The 12,397-nt window shown below is 38.6% G+C and overlaps 1 protein-coding gene across 1 annotated transcript in view; it reads left to right on the top strand.

Annotated features, from left to right (window-relative positions):
• RNF217 (ring finger protein 217) overlaps window positions 1-11,524 on the top strand; it is a 47,759-nt gene extending 36,235 nt beyond the window's left edge. The window contains exons 5-6 of the mRNA XM_028723313.2: window positions 3,188-3,259; window positions 5,970-11,524. Of these exons, the coding sequence (XP_028579146.2) occupies window positions 3,188-3,259; window positions 5,970-6,049 (152 nt within the window). The 3' untranslated portion in view covers window positions 6,050-11,524. The remainder of the gene's footprint in view (window positions 1-3,187; window positions 3,260-5,969) is intronic.
• Window positions 11,525-12,397: the final 873 nt, after the last annotated feature.

The following is a 12,397-nucleotide window of genomic DNA, read 5'->3' as shown; positions in this document are numbered from 1 at the left end:
TCCAGGCCAAGAAATATAACCACCTTTCTACGGTATCAAAGCTTAGGGTAAGCATGAATAAGCTCTGTGTCAGAATGTGTTTGGCTTATGTTGCAATATATTGCAGTTATTTGACTTACTAGGGATTTATTGTTGAAGTATTTATGTGATCGTTAATTTACTGTAATAAAAATTCTGAACCTTTTTAAAAACACATTTAACACATTTTCCTGGACAATGTTTTTGGGTGACTAAGTTTTGTGTTAAGGATTATTTTTATCTTCATTTGTCTACAATTTAAGCCATGTCAAAGTCACTCTGTTACTTGATACTAAATACTGATTTCGATCTCTGCAAGATAAGAGGATATGGGTACCTGGAAATGTCAGTTCTGTAAAACCTTACTTTCAACACTTACTGTAAATAGGGGTTAGTTTGTCGTAAGTGATGGGGGAGGAAAACCTATTGGGAGGGAGGGAAGAGGAAGGCACTGTTCCTTTGATATTATTAACAAAATATTTTTCTCTTGGCAGTCCTACGGAGCACCAGAAAAAAATTTGTTCATGGTTGCTAAACTTCTGAGATTATAAGCTTTTTTTTAAACAGCCTTAAATTCCGGATTGGGTTTTTTTGCGCTACCCTTTCACAGTAATCTCAGCTGTTTGAAGCCATATTGCAAAACAACATTTTTCCCTTCTGGATGCTAGAAAACAATTTAATAGGTGTCGTCATGGGTGTCCGCTGTGGAGGAAGTTCTCCCTCCTCATGCACTACAATCCACATATTCCAAGGTTTCATTTTTTAGGAACAGTAAGTTTCTAGAATTTGTAGATCCTGAGATATGAAGCAAATTGTGCAGGTGGTCTTCTTCGGGGTAGATGGGGATGACAAACTATCCTTTCGTTGTTTTACTTCCTTCTCCCTCCACCCACCTCAAAAATTCAGATGGATGCCATCCTTGCTCTGGATAACTCAGGTGTGGAGAAATGCTGTGTATATTTCTGTCTGTATTTTTGCTTTGAAAACTTATGCAAGCTCTGCTGATGTCAGAGTGTAACTGTCAAGATTCAAAGGCCTTGTGTTGCAGGCTTGTACAGATGGCGACCATATTGTGTGGGTTTTACGTTCCTGGCTCGCACGTGTGTTCCTCCTCCACCCTGTTCCACCCCCATTCTGCCCTCTTCCAAATCCCAAAGGACCCATAAGCAGTTGCACGTCCATTGGATGTGCACAAAATAGTCCCCGCCTGTTGCTGCTTGGTGAGAGGTGCAGAAAAGGGAGGGAGAAACTATTGAGTTTAATATTTATCAACAGGATGTGAATCAGGTAAATTCATTGTGATTGGTCACAGAAAGAAAAAGACTAATTGACTTGAGTTCTAAGTCAGTGAAGAATGGGCAGTTAAAAATAGTTGGATGAGGAAGGTATGAGGCAAAGCCCAGAGAAAGCTGAAGACAAATGAACAGTTGAGGCCTGAATATTAATTTATTCACTCTGGCATGTTAACTTTGCTGGTGCAGGTCAGAAGAAGGGAGTTTGTGGCTGCACTAGGCTAAGAGGCTGCCCTGTGTAAAGGGCTTATCAGAGGAAGGTGTATGCCATGAAGTGTGTACATGTGCACAGGAAAGTGAGTGAGTTGTGTATTGTGAAAATGTTATAATGACTTTGCTTTTTTTAAAAAAGCATATGTGTTGTGGCCACCATGTATGTTTTTCCTGGTACCGGGGAATGCTCCCTGTCATTATGAGACAGCAAGAGCATCATTGTATGTAGTCAGCAAGCTTTTTAGGGTGCAGTGTGTAGAGGTTGGATTATCTTTGCAAATAACAATACTAGTAGCTGCAGCAATGGTAATTACATTGGCTTTTCAATAAGCTGACACAGCAGCTCTTGGAAATGTTAACTCAATAAAACATATAATGAGTGTACTGACTGCTGCATTACACAATTACTGATAGGTTAACAAAATTACTGATGGAAGCTACCATTCATGGACACAACGCTACTCCTTTTGTAGGAATAGAGGAGTTTATTGGAAGGTTATCAAACAAAAAAAATATTTTTACTCTGTGGTCCCTCTTCTGTAAACTATGATCCCCTGTCACCAGTGAACACAACACAGGAAAACAATGTTTTCAAAAGGCATCAGACAAATGGTGGGGCAAAACTCTTAATTTAGCCAGCATCTACCCAGCTGCTTGGGGAGGTAAGGGGCTGTTCCAAATTTGGACATTTTGGCAGGGATTGCAAATCCCATAGATTCCCTGGAAACAGGCAAAATACAGCTCTTTTAATTGTATTAAGTTGTTAAAGCAGCATCTGAATCCAATTAAGTGAATTAAGTAATCACTCACATGCTGCATTACTAATTGTGCACTTCATAACAAGCCATGGAATACATTTCCCCATATTTATAGGGATTTTTTCTCCCTTGGCATATAACTAATTTAACTGTTGCTTTCACTGCTAAGAGATTTAGCATGGCTAGAGTTGTAATGTATTATTATTTATTAGATTCACAAAGGTGCCCATCGATAAAAAGATTTCCTGGGTAGCTTACAAAAAAAATTGAAAACACAATATGCAATAATAATTAAAAATAGACAATTGCATAGAAGCAGCAATTCAGATTTTTTTAAAACAACAACAACACCCAGCTATAAAGATTGGATGGATATAAAGGTTTTAACAGGGCACCAAAAAGATCATAAAGAAGGCACCAGGTGTGTCTTTCTGGAGAGACTGATTCATAGGCGTCTGTATATCACTATATATTTAGTGAGCAAAGAGATGCCTTCAATATCTATGCTGAGGCTGCCTCAAATGGGCCAGTTGGGGACTTAATGGCATTCATGAGATGGTCTCAGTACAACACATGTAAGTGGCTAAGTAAACCCCTCTAAAGAACCAATATCCTTGCTCTTAAACTGGAAGCAGTTATAAACATCAGCATATTTTCATAAATGGAAATTTTAAATTGTTCTCTGTCACTCGGGGGGTTGGGGACACTTTAACTTTTGGATAGTCAAAACCAAACGTTTAGCATTAGTAACCAATGTAGGTAAGTAACCAACCAACCAACCAACCAACCAACCAATGTTCTCATAATATGCTATCAGAGGCTGTATACATTGATTTTGTGCCTATAGGGAACAGAGTGATGTTACTTGAAATCTCATGTTAACAATTTTTTTTCTTTCCTTTTTAGGTGGGAAGTTGCTTATTGCACCACTGATACTGGTTCTGGGACTGGTAATAGGAGCCATAGCTGTTATCATAGGTAAGAACAAAATGCTATAAATAGTATGAGGTAGCATTTTGAAGTAAGGAATATATCCATTTCAATGATAACTGTTGTCAGAGGGGCAATGAGCAGAAATGGGGCAATTTGTGGAAAACTGTTTGCAGGTAACTTGTGTACGTGGAGCTCCCGCTCATAGGATCCACTTTTATATTTTTCTTCTTACCTCATCGTTCCCACCATAGCTCACCTCATTAAATAGCTCACCTCTAAACCTCTGATCCTTTTTGGAGAGAAGATCAGGGAGACAAGAGGGTGAGGAAGTCACCCTCCACCCAACACCTTCTGCAGGCAGATCTCTGGTTCCATCACAATTAAATACATTGTGCATAATGAAACCACCAGCAGCGGTTAAAACAATTCAGCAACAATCCAAACTAAAAATTTCAGAAGAGCATAATGTTTAAAATAAATTTCCACACCACAGATAACAGAGTTTTAAAAGCTGGTAGGAATTTTAGAAGATATTTATTATTATTTATTAAAGCACCCTCCATCCAAAGATAACAGAGCAGTTTACAATATAAAAAATACATACCATAATTACAAACAAAAACAAGCATTATTATTATTTACTAAGCATCAGAAAACCAGAAGACAACTGGCTGGTCTGCAGAAGGCCCTGTTTTGTGCTTGCCTGCCTCATGTATGGATAGAACAGTAAGCATGCCCTGAAGCAGGTTTGTGTGAGAACAAATGGTTCCGTACATTTAACTGAGTATAGACAGATGGGTGAGGTTTTGCTGATTAGATACCTTAATATGCCTGAAATGTGCACACTACTCCCACATCTCTAGTCAATGCCTTACAATTATGGTTACAACAATCCACTTCAAAAGTGGAATTCCCTAAATAACCGTGGTGCAGATGTGCCCCAAAATATCCAATCCTACTTCCTTCCAGGTACCTCTGCCAGTGATTGGCGTAACATAACGTAGACATGTGTGATATCAGAGGCAGATTTGCTCCTTCAAATTTTGACCTTTTTGAGGCCACAATTCAGCAGCCTCCCCGCCTCTCATTTTTGGTTCTGCTCATTTCACTGCATCATAGTTGTGACCCAGTGTGGCAGAACTGGTCGTGCTGCCCTAAACACGCCTGTGGTGTTATGCCTCTGAAAGCATAAAATTATATTAAGCCTCTTGATTTCCTGGTGGTCTAGTGAAAAGAATTCATTGCTCTCACAGCTGCAGCCCATGTTCTATTCCCAGTCAGAGGGAAGTACAGTGGTGCCTCGCAAGACGAAATTAATTCGTTCTGCAAGTCTCTTCGTCTTGCGAGTTTTTCGTCTTGCAATGCACGGTTTCCCATAGGAATGCATTGAAAATCAATTAATGCGTTCCTATGGAAACCGCCTTCAGACCAGGTCCGGGGACAGTCTGTCCCCCGACCTCTTCTGAAGGCTGGGGGGGGGGGGACAAGGGCTTTTCTTCCCACCCCCAGCATTTTAAAAAATGGCGGGCGGCATTTTAAAATCGCCCCGGGACAGCGGAGGACTTCTCCGCTGTCCGGGGCGATTTAAAAGCCCCTGGGAAGGCAGGCAGGGGGGACAAAGACTTCTTCTCTTCTGAAGACCTCTTCTGAAGTCTTTGCTCCCCCCCGCCGACCTTCAAAAGCTGCGTTTCTCCGCTCTCCCGGGAAGGCAGGCAGGGGGGAACAAAGACTTTCGCCCCCCGCCAGCCTTCAGAAGGTGTTCCCTCCCCGCCGCCCGGCTTCGGAGCATCGTTCCGAAGCCGGGTGGCGGGAGGAGGTGTTCCCTCCCCGCCGCCCGGCTTCGGAGGAGGTCCGAGGACAGTGGGGAAGACGCGCTGCGCTTCCCCGCTGTCCCGGAGATTTCCCTATGGGCTGTCGTCTTGCGAAGCAAGCCCATAGGGAAATTCGTTTTGCGAAGCGCCTCCAAAACGGAAAACCCTTTCGTCTAGCGGGTTTTCCGTCTTGCGAGGCGTTCGTCTTGCGAGGCACCACTGTAGTGCTTTAGGACAAGTTATCTAGTCACAGAGCATCTGTTTTTCATGTAAAACATCCTAGATTCAGTCCCAGCATCTCGAGATAGGGGTGGAAAATCTTCTTTCAGAGAGCCTGGAGACCTGCCGCCAATAAATGTAGACACCAGTGAGCCAAACAGTCTGAGTCAGCATAAGGTAGCTTCCTGTGTCCTTATGTTTTGTGTTTGTAGAGTTTCATATATGCTGGAATTAAAAGATCAGCTAGGTTTTTTTAATTGCTTTGAGTTAGGCTTGCAAGAAAAGAGCAAGTACTATGTGAGATGCAGGAACATCCAGACAGCTTAGAACATTAAAGTTTTAGCTTACATTCACAAACTCTTTTGTTTTAAAATATTTTTCAGAACTGTATTTTCACATATTTTGTATAACATAATTAATTCGATTTTTGTTATTATTGATAAACCAACTAAAATCTCAACTACTTCAAATTATATGGCTGCTTTTGATGCAGAGTGACTGCTTCTTATATCCAATTTGAATGGGCATTCTGAAAAAAAGTTAGCACTAACAATATCATTGGAAATAAGGCAAATTCTATGTTTTCTGCCTTACAGTAGGCTTCTTCTCTCCACTTGGCTGATAGAAACCCAGGATGCATTTGTTTCTATTCAGTGAACTGTGTACAGTTGATATATATATATATATATATATTAACATTCTATATTTTCCTTTGGTTTTGGCAGGTTTATTTGTGTTCCCTATCTATTGCCTTTGTAAAAAGAAGAGGAAAAGGCCACGAACAGAAATGCCCTGGTATGAGTGAGCCATTATATATCTGAAAGGAGGCAGTCCTGCAAGAATTATGGAAAACATGTGCAGCACGCTGTGCTAGTTAACTATCCTGGCAGAAAATCCAGGGGCAACTGCCATATTTTGTCTGCACTGTACACTACTAAAGACAGACCAGATTGCTTCCCTGCTCTGCTACTTCAGACAAAATGGAGGCCTCTCAATTTTTAAAGGTGTTTTTTTTAATCACTCTCCCAAAAAATCAAGTTTACTTTGTTGGACAGCCTACATCTGCACTGTAGCTACACATCTACTGATTGGCCCACGAAAAGAGTATTTAATTTGGCAACCTCTTCTCCACCCCAAGTCACTGGCGTAACTCTCAGGTGGCCTTCCAGATGCTGTTTTCAGTGGACTTGTTTGTTTCAGAGGCTGGCTTCATACGTAGAAGTGGTTATTCTGTCTAACATCATTGGCATAATAACAGGTGCTGAATTCAGTAGCTCCTTATTTTGTATATGCAACTTTGCCCTAAATACTGAATCATGTGTGTGCTAATAGCTACTGTAGAACCTTATAGGGAATTTAGTGGGGAATTATTGGAACAGTATCTAGTCCAAGTAAAACAACAGAGAGATTTGTCTTGGTTATTTGGGAGAGCATTGTGTCATTTTCAGTGTTTTTGACCTGTGCAAGTTGTTTAGCAAGGCTTAAAATGTTCACGCCATTAACTTCCATCAAATACACTGAATTAAGTTAGGTGTAAAAGCCTGCCTTTTATGGTTGTTTCTGGAGTCTGACTAAAGGCATTGTGGCACATATACACACTACAGACCAGAAGCATGTTCATATCTGAATATGCAACAGCAACTAAGAATGTGGCCAAAACCAAGGCAAATGCAAGAAAAGAAACAAAAAATGTAACTACTGGAGCATATTTCAGAATGCTTAGCACTATCTAGCTGGGGAAATAGCAATTTGTTCTGAAGCAGTCCAGAAGTACACTGTTTTTCTAGCCTGCACCAATACATGCCTAAAGTGAGTAGGCATTTTCTAGGTTTTTCCTAGGAAGATACATTCAGGACAGCTTCATAACACAAGGTCACTTAAGACACAGGATCTGTTTGTGTCCTTCTTATTGTTAGGCTCAGGTCTGGAGCAGTGCGCCAATGTAAATTATATGTCTGTCCTGGTTTGCCTGATTTCCATAGTTCTTCCCCAAAGGTTTGGGAGTATTATCAATATTAGGTGAACCACACACCAATTTGTAGGTGTATTAATCCAACCCACACATTAAATCATTTGTGTGGAGTTCGACATGTATATTTCCAAAGGTCCAGGCCTTCTTGCCTACTAAGAGAAAGGTCATTACTGAATTTATGAATTGTCCCATTTGTATTGCACATTAGCAGTTAAATTAAAATGTCACCTGTGAAGTGTTATGTGTTTTAAACAATGAATAAATTCAGTAAAAACTAGTGCTTTTTTTTTTTTAGTTCAGGATCAGGTACCTGACAGTCTTATTTATATGTTCTTTTTTTTTTTTAACTTGATACTTTTTGTTGAACTCAACATGTGAGGGACGTGCAGCCCATTGATTTTAAAGTTGAGAATAAGGATAATTAAGGAAGGGCTTAAAGAAATTATACTGTCCTGTTACGTTAGCAAAAGAGAATATCAGAGAAAGGAAAACCATGCAAACAATCCATTATATAACGATGGACTGTATCGTAAGGTGCCTTTCTAAGCTCAGAAGAAGTCCTTTGGGGAATGGAAGGGCGCTTTGATTCAGCAAAAGTTCCCATTAACAGGAGGGAGAAAGTGAATTTTGCTTTTACCTTCCTGTCTCTGCAGTCCCTCTCACTATCTGCCATGCTGTTCTGGAGGCTGCTTATAGAATCCTAGGATCCAACCTAGACACAGAATTATAATCTGCTGAAGTTTCTTGTTATCTTCAAGGTTCTGTTACTCAACAGAGTAGTGAAGTATTTGAAAGTCCTATGTTCTGTTGTAAGGGCAATAGACTCCACAAAATATATAAAAAGGCAACATACAGTTATTTAGAGCACATTGTGCATTAAAATATTACAGCACTTCATTGCTTTAGGAGTTTGGTGATAGTACAAAATGCAACCCAGTGAATATGTATTAATTGCTGGACCATAAAGCCTCATCTGAAATTGGTAGTAGATGCTACTTATCTGGCAATATGTCTCTGCCTTATGTTTCATTTTCATGTGCTAGCATCAGTCATCTTGCAACTGAAAGTCTTTAACAATATCCAAATTTACCACCTTTTCATCCACTAAAATTAGATTGATTTTAGTGGATTATGAAACCTGGCTTACTAGAGAAATGAATTAGAATGCAAACATTTCAAAGAGAAATTATTTTTGGTAAATTAATATACACTATGCTGTTTCAAATATTTTGAGCTTGCTTAATGTTTCTCCTTTTTTGTGTTGTCTCAGAGTTGACTGCTGCCTTAAACTTTTTAAAAGATTGTATATGTTTACCTAGCCCCAAATTGCATTTTCTCAGGCCAAACTTGTGCATTTTCTTTGGTTTACTCAGGGATTTCAGTCCTTCATTAAAATGTCAAATACTCTTATGAAAAAAAGCTTTTCTAATATTTAGAAAACATTCAAACATATTAATTATATAATGAGATTTGGTGTTTGTAGTAGAGGATGCATTAAAGCAATCTTGAGGCCTCTGTTTGATTTTAACATAATTCATGTACTACTTGAGCTTTCTTCTGTGTTTGATTTTTGTTCTCTACTCGTTTGAAATATAGCCCTTACATGATCCGGGAATTTTCATGTGCAGCAGCAAGTTCTGTGCAAGAATCTTTCTGCTACAACTATTGGCTCTAGAGACAGGAAGTGCTCTCAAGTCTTGACAGAGATGGTCACTTGCTTGGAAATGACTGGTCTCTCTCACACACATATATACATACACGTGATCAGCAAGGGATTTGAACCACCCTGGCCAACTATTATTTCATTAGCTTGTGAAGGATACAGGAATGCCACATGATATTTCTGGGTGGGTGCTTGTCTTGTCTAGACAATACTTTTGTGTCCACATAGGACCACATTCTGAAGCACTCTTGCTCATGAAAGCTTACTTTTGTAAGTGGGTGTAATCCCATAGGTGTTGTTCCATTGACAGAAGGCACGCTTCAGCAGAATGGGGAGGGAGGCAGTTCCTCCTCCACTGCTGATATATCTTGTCTTGAAATGGTTTATAATACTAAGATAAGTGAAAGTGAAAGGCATGTGTATATGTTATCTATATAAGGGTAATTTAAAGTTATTTATAGAAGCAACTCTTTCCCACAAAGATACAAAAATAGCTTCACGGACACAAAGGCATGACATTTTAATACTTAGATGAAACGTATATCAATAAAACCCTATGGTTATGCAGATTTAGTTCACTGAGTATTTAAGTGTAACATCAAGATGTAGATTTTATATTCAGTTCTATATTAACTTGCCTTTTTCAAAAATGGAGCATTAGCAGTTATCATACAAGAAAGGAAGAGGGGCATCAAAATACTGGTTTGCTGACCCCTTTTGTAAGGCTATTTTCTTGAATAATTATCCCAAAGGGTTATTTTTTAATTTCCTTTAACAATACATAAACAAACATACTCATTTAGCAACCATTGGAATGACTGCTGATTCACTATGTCGTAAAACTTGGGTGAAATCATATTGTTTAAAAATCTGTTTTGCTGAACAGTTTCAGAAAGACTTCTGTGGTAAAACTGTTCAAGACATTCTTTGATTTCTTTTATGCAATTTGTATCCTGCTCTGTGATTATTATCTGTTGCTTTTAAATTGGAGTAACTTGATCTCAGTTACAGTGAAATATGTCCCTATGCCTCTGACCATAGCTCACTCACAGTAAGGGAATATTGCCTATTTTCTCTCTCTCCAATGCTTTAAAAGAAAAAAAAGTATAATATACCTTATCAGAATGAAAAAGAATTGAAATTGTCTGTTTGGGGGACAGAACCTCCATTGCTTTTATTAGTTTAACAGTAAATACAAGACTGGATGATTTGTTCTAAAGTAGAGCATCTATAAAGTATTTTATTATCCAGATTGCTGCACACTGCATATTCCAGTTTCAGAAGGTTGACAATTTTTCAGTGTATTCAGACATTGCCAAGTAAAGATAGTTGTATTTGCAATGCAAGTAGGTGTAAACTATAGGTTGCAATAGATTGCCATTTTGGTCTTGACTACTGACATTCAGCCTGGAATTAATTTCAGTAAATAGGTAGCGGTTCTTTGGTTGTAAGAAATTTGTGCAATCCTTTTGGAAATGGGCACAGGAAAAATGCTTAGATATTGATTCTTACTATTAGCGCAATTTTTCTAAATCCTTTCAGGGTAATATTTTTTTATGCATTGGCTGCTTTAATAATGGGTGGTTGTAATCACTTTAAGAATGCTGTTTCTCACTGTGGTAAAATCTTTGCCAAGACATGCCATGAATTTATTTACAAGAAATATAATACAATATCTATCCCAGGGCAAAAGAAAACTCATCTTAGCTGAGCCAATATTTCTCATCTTCTTTTTTAAAAGAACAATTTTTACACAAAGCTGCCCCAAAATTGTTAAAGTAATTCTGTGAGTACAAGTGAGGTGACCTTCTGTTTTAAATGATATACTTTTATGTTGGCCACTTTTCCTCGCATCCCAGACATTCCAGTCTAGCAAGGAAGATTCATGCCTGAAATAATGCTTCTATTTATGGCTGGATGGGACCCCATACTGTCAAAAAATGCTGTGTGTGGAGACAAAGTTCTGGATTAAACCACACATGTGCATTCTGGCAGGTTAGCCAGTACTGTTTAAGTTTTTGTATGTATTTAATTCTGGACACCCTTTCATAACAACAGGTGATTAGAAGCTGTCATTGCTAACTATATGTCTCTGGGAAGATCTTGAAGGACACCTTTTTGTGTTGCAGTGAGATCTTTGGTTCAGGGCTAGAGCTAGGGCTAGAGTTTCATAAAGTGTAGGATACTTAATATTTACTGAAAATCTTGAATGTTAACCTGCAATTGCAGTCATAGCCAGAAGTTTCGAGAACAAAGAAGTGAACTTGTGTGCTATTTTGTGTGCCATCCTTCATAAAATGATTTAATGTATTGCCAATTGTATGTGGTGCCCTCACAATCTCAGTTTTCTGTTTCTGTAAATTTTTTAAAGAAACTGTACATAACCCTTGATTATGTGTGAAGGATTTTTTTTAAAATTAAAATATATTGGGACATGGTAAAACTTCAGCTGCAACTGTTGTACTTTTGAGTTTTCCATGGGATTTATTGGATTATATAATAGAATAAGGACAATAGAAGTTACTTCTGAGAGACTGGTCTTTCAGTTTGGTAGACTGATTGATGCAAAAATGAAGATCAAATGGTATAATTCCTGTGGTAAAAGCTAAATAAATAAAAAACACTGGCTTTTCTTTGTTTTGGCATCAATGCCTTCATTTTTCTTGTGCTATCACCTGTATCAGCTTGTATTACAGCTGTGGTTCCCAAACATTTTCCACCATTTGAAAATTTAATTTTCTGCACGTGCACTGTGCTAGATGCTGTATGGTTTTTATTTGTATTCCCATTATTTTTATTCCTTGTGCATTGTATTTACAATTTGAATTCCACAGAATTGTAATACAATGTAATACAGTATACAAAACAAAAGAAGCAATAAAATGCAGTTAGAAATCAATAGGAATATTTAATGTGATGGATGTACCATCTCCCATATTCAACCACAAATTCACAGATGTGCCATGGACCACCTGTGGGTGGCAGACCAGTTTGGAAATTCTGTGTTACAGAATTAATTTCAGTGACTTGGATCCAAAGTGCTCAATGCACAGAAACCAGTGGAGGCTGACTGCAGCCTGTCCTTTCCCTACAACAGTGCAGCACCTTGTATTACCTTAAAAGCTCTCCTGCAGTGTTCCCAAACTCAGGAGTAGCTTATTCTGAGGTATGAAGGCAGGAAAACCCTGATGCACTTCAGCCAGTAACCTGTTGGGGGGGCATAATGTAAATATTCTTCTCAAAATAAACATATAACTTGGATTTAGATTTGCAGAAAAGCCATCCACAAATACAGAACTCTGCTAGAGTGCATATAAAGTTATGAACGGAAGAATCATGTTAGTTAAATAATCAAGTTGATTAGAATTCAAAATTTAAGCCCGCTGAAAAATATTTTTCTCTTACATGTGAGTAATCTTCTGACATGCATATGCCTGTGTTTATGTATGTAAATGGCATATATGACCTGGTTAATACGTGGAAACATCGTGTGTGAATGTCAGGTTTGCCATTGTGGG

This window comes from Podarcis muralis, chromosome 3 (assembly GCF_964188315.1).
Source record: "Podarcis muralis chromosome 3, rPodMur119.hap1.1, whole genome shotgun sequence".
Lineage (NCBI taxonomy): Eukaryota > Metazoa > Chordata > Lepidosauria > Squamata > Lacertidae > Podarcis > Podarcis muralis.
This window is presented reverse-complemented; position numbering and strand designations above follow the sequence as displayed.